General features: G+C 44.3%; 1 protein-coding gene across 1 annotated transcript; it reads left to right on the forward strand.

Annotated features, from left to right (window-relative positions):
• The first annotated feature begins 322 nt into the window (after nucleotides 1-322).
• LOC107097075 (5-hydroxytryptamine receptor 1A-beta) lies at nucleotides 323-1,903 on the forward strand. The gene has a single exon (XM_015394067.1). The coding sequence runs from the start codon at nucleotides 423-425 to the stop codon at nucleotides 1,668-1,670; it is 1,248 nt and encodes a 415-aa protein (XP_015249553.1). The 5' UTR covers nucleotides 323-422; the 3' UTR covers nucleotides 1,671-1,903.
• Nucleotides 1,904-3,121: the final 1,218 nt, after the last annotated feature.

A 3,121-nucleotide genomic window follows, 5' to 3' on the forward strand; every position in this document is an offset into this window, starting at 1 on the left:
GGCGCTCTAAGGGCCTGATCTGTTGTCACTCAGGTGCTCTGACCATGATACTGAGAACACAGAAGCTTTAGTGAAAGAAAACACAATTGTTGGATATGGAAAACCAGAAATTTTCAAGCTCTATATTTTTACTTTTTTCATGGCGACCGTTTAAATTAAAAAGATTATTCTTCATAGTTTACGCAGCTGTCATTGAGCTGGAGACTGAAACAGGCGCAGTCAGAACCGGTCTGACTCCATCATCCTCACTGAGAAATGACGCATTTTCCATCACAGGTATAAATAAGATGCATCATTCTCCGTCAGCAGCCGCGACCTGCAGTTCAGAGCGCCTCTGCAGCGCATTCCGCTATGTGCGCTCAAAGGATGCGCATCCGGTTCTCCTAACGCACTCTCTCCAAACGCACGGGTCTCCCCCTACCATGGATGGCACCAATAACACCACAACCTGGTCTTACTTTGAAAACTTAACCGAACCCCCTAAAGTTGACGATGAGGAGGTGAAGCTGAGTTACCAGGTGGTCACCTCCTTCATGCTCGGAGCGCTCATCCTGTGCGCAATCTTCGGGAACGCCTGCGTCGTAGCCGCCATCGCGCTGGAGCGCTCCCTGCAGAATGTGGCCAACTACCTGATCGGCTCTCTGGCCGTTACCGACCTGATGGTGTCGGTGCTGGTGCTGCCCATGGCGGCTCTCTACCAGGTCCTGAACCGCTGGACGCTGGGGCCGATTCCCTGCGACATCTTCATCTCCCTGGACATGGTGTGCTGCACCTCGTCCATCCTGCACCTGTGCGCCATCGCGCTGGACAGATATTGGGCGATCACCGAGCCCATTGAATACATGAAGAAGAGGACGCCGAGGAGAGCAGCGGTTCTTATCAGCGTCACATGGCTGGTCGGGTTCTCCATCTCTGTGCCGCCGATGCTGGTGATGCGCTCCCAGCCGAACAGCGAAGCGGACGAACAGCCCAACCAGATGGAGTGCAAGATCAGGCAGGACCCCTGGTACACGATATACTCCACCTTCGGGGCTTTTTACATCCCGCTCATGTTAATGTTGGTGCTGTACGGGCGGATTTTCAAAGCGGCGCGGTTCCGGATCAGGAGGACTGTGCGTAAAACCGAGAAAAAGAAGGTCTCCGACTCGTGCCTGGCGCTGTCCCCGGCGCTCTTCCACAAGAAGCCCCACGGAGCCGCGCAGGGTAAGAGCTGGAAAAGGAGCGTGGAGCCGCGGCCGCTGCCCACCGTCAACGGCGCGGTGAAGCACGCAGAGGACGGCGAGTCTCTGGAGATCATCGAGGTGCACAGCAGCTCCAGGGGCCACCTGCCTCTGCCAAACACCCCGAACTCCGCGCCGGTGTTCGAGAGCCGACACGAAAAGGCGACCGAAGCCAAGCGCAAGATCGCGCTGGCGCGGGAGCGCAAGACGGTGAAGACCCTGGGCATCATCATGGGGACCTTCATCCTCTGCTGGCTGCCCTTCTTCATCGTGGCTCTGGTGATGCCTTTCTGCCGGGACTCCTGCTACATGCCCGGCTGGCTGGAGGCCGTTATAAACTGGCTGGGTTACTCCAACTCCCTGCTCAACCCAATCATCTACGCGTACTTTAACAAAGACTTTCAGAGCGCCTTCAAGAAAATTATCAAGTGTCATTTCTGCAAACCCTGACGGATCCACATTTTCTCTCTCTCTATATTTTTTTCTTGTCTAAAACCGGGTCTGGAAGCGTCCATGATACTTTCCCCTCAAGCCAGAAACCTTCAGAAATGATCCCGACAGCGACTCAGACAGGGCTGCTTATTAAGTCATACTGATGATCATCGTTAAATATCCAGACATGTCTGTAGCCTATGCATAGATAAAGCTGTGATCGTTTGATGGAGGCTTATGTTCTTGTGAAACGTCCAATAAAAACATACTTTTTCACAGATCTTGTGAATTTTCATTTTGTTGTTTATAATAAAAAAATAGATTTTTTTCTGTTCATCTTTTTTAATTACAGAACATTGAAAGTGTAATGGCTTTTTTTTAAATACTAGAAGAGATTTAGGAGGGTCTCAGAGGGTGCACTATTAAACAAATCTAAATAAGACTATTTTTTTTAACCACTAACAATTTTCTTTGAATTCTACGGAAGAGGATTAGGGCCACTGAACAAAAAATAAGGTTTACTGATTTTTAAATTTTATTTCAATTTAACATGGGAAAAAAAGTTAGAATTCTGACTTTTTTCTCAGAATTCTCACTTTAATCTCAGAAGTCTGACTTTTTTACTTAGAATTCAGAAGTCAGACTTCTGAGATAAAAGTCAGAATTCTGAAAAAAAAATTAAGAATTCTGACTTTTTTTTTCAGAATTCAGAAGTCAGAATTCTGAGAGTAAAGTGAGAATTCTGAGATAAAAGTCAGAATTCTGAGATAAAAGTCAGAATTCTGAAAAAAAAATTAAGAATTCTGACTTTTTTTTCAGAAGTCAGAATTCTGAGAGTAAAGTGAAAATTCTGAGAAAAAAGTCAGAATTCTAAGATTAAAGTCAGAATTCTGACTTTTTTTTCCCATGTTAAACTAAATAAAATTTAAAAATCAGTTAACTTTTTTTCAGTGGCCCTAATCCTCTTCTGTAGAATACATCTTGTTCAATCTTTAGAGTTCTTTTAAAAAGTTTGGCTTGAATCAAAATACCTACATTAAGAACTGGTAAGAAAATATTACAGGGCTTTTCTAAACAAGTTTTGTAATGAAAAATAAGAAAAAAAAGTACTTTGATTGCAGCAATAGCTTCAATAATTTGCTCTTTTAACAATTTCAGAGTGAAGGTTTTTCTCTTTCTTTCTCGTAGAATTAACTCAAACCCAATCAGACTGAATGGAAAGCATTTGTGAATATTAATTTATTGTATTAGATTCCTACAGTATTATTTTGCCACCACCATGTTTTACATCAGAATTCCAATTTTTCCTCATCTGTATGTTGGAAGCTTTTTGTCATGTTTGCTTGGTTTATAGTCTATAGTGAGCTTTAAAATCACCCTCTAAAAGCTGTCTACAGATTTCTTCTTGCCACTTTGCTATAATAAAAGGTTTGTGACTGCCACAGGCTGTCTTGTTGACAGACCATTCC

Source organism: Cyprinodon variegatus, unplaced genomic scaffold (assembly GCF_000732505.1).
Source record: "Cyprinodon variegatus isolate N-32 unplaced genomic scaffold, C_variegatus-1.0 Scaffold670, whole genome shotgun sequence".
Lineage (NCBI taxonomy): Eukaryota > Metazoa > Chordata > Actinopteri > Cyprinodontiformes > Cyprinodontidae > Cyprinodon > Cyprinodon variegatus.

What these genes read in the sequence shown, in the direction of transcription:
- LOC107097075 (XM_015394067.1), top strand. Translation starts at nt 423, where the DNA reads ATGGATGGCACCAATAACACCACAACCTGGTCTTACTTTGAAAACTTA.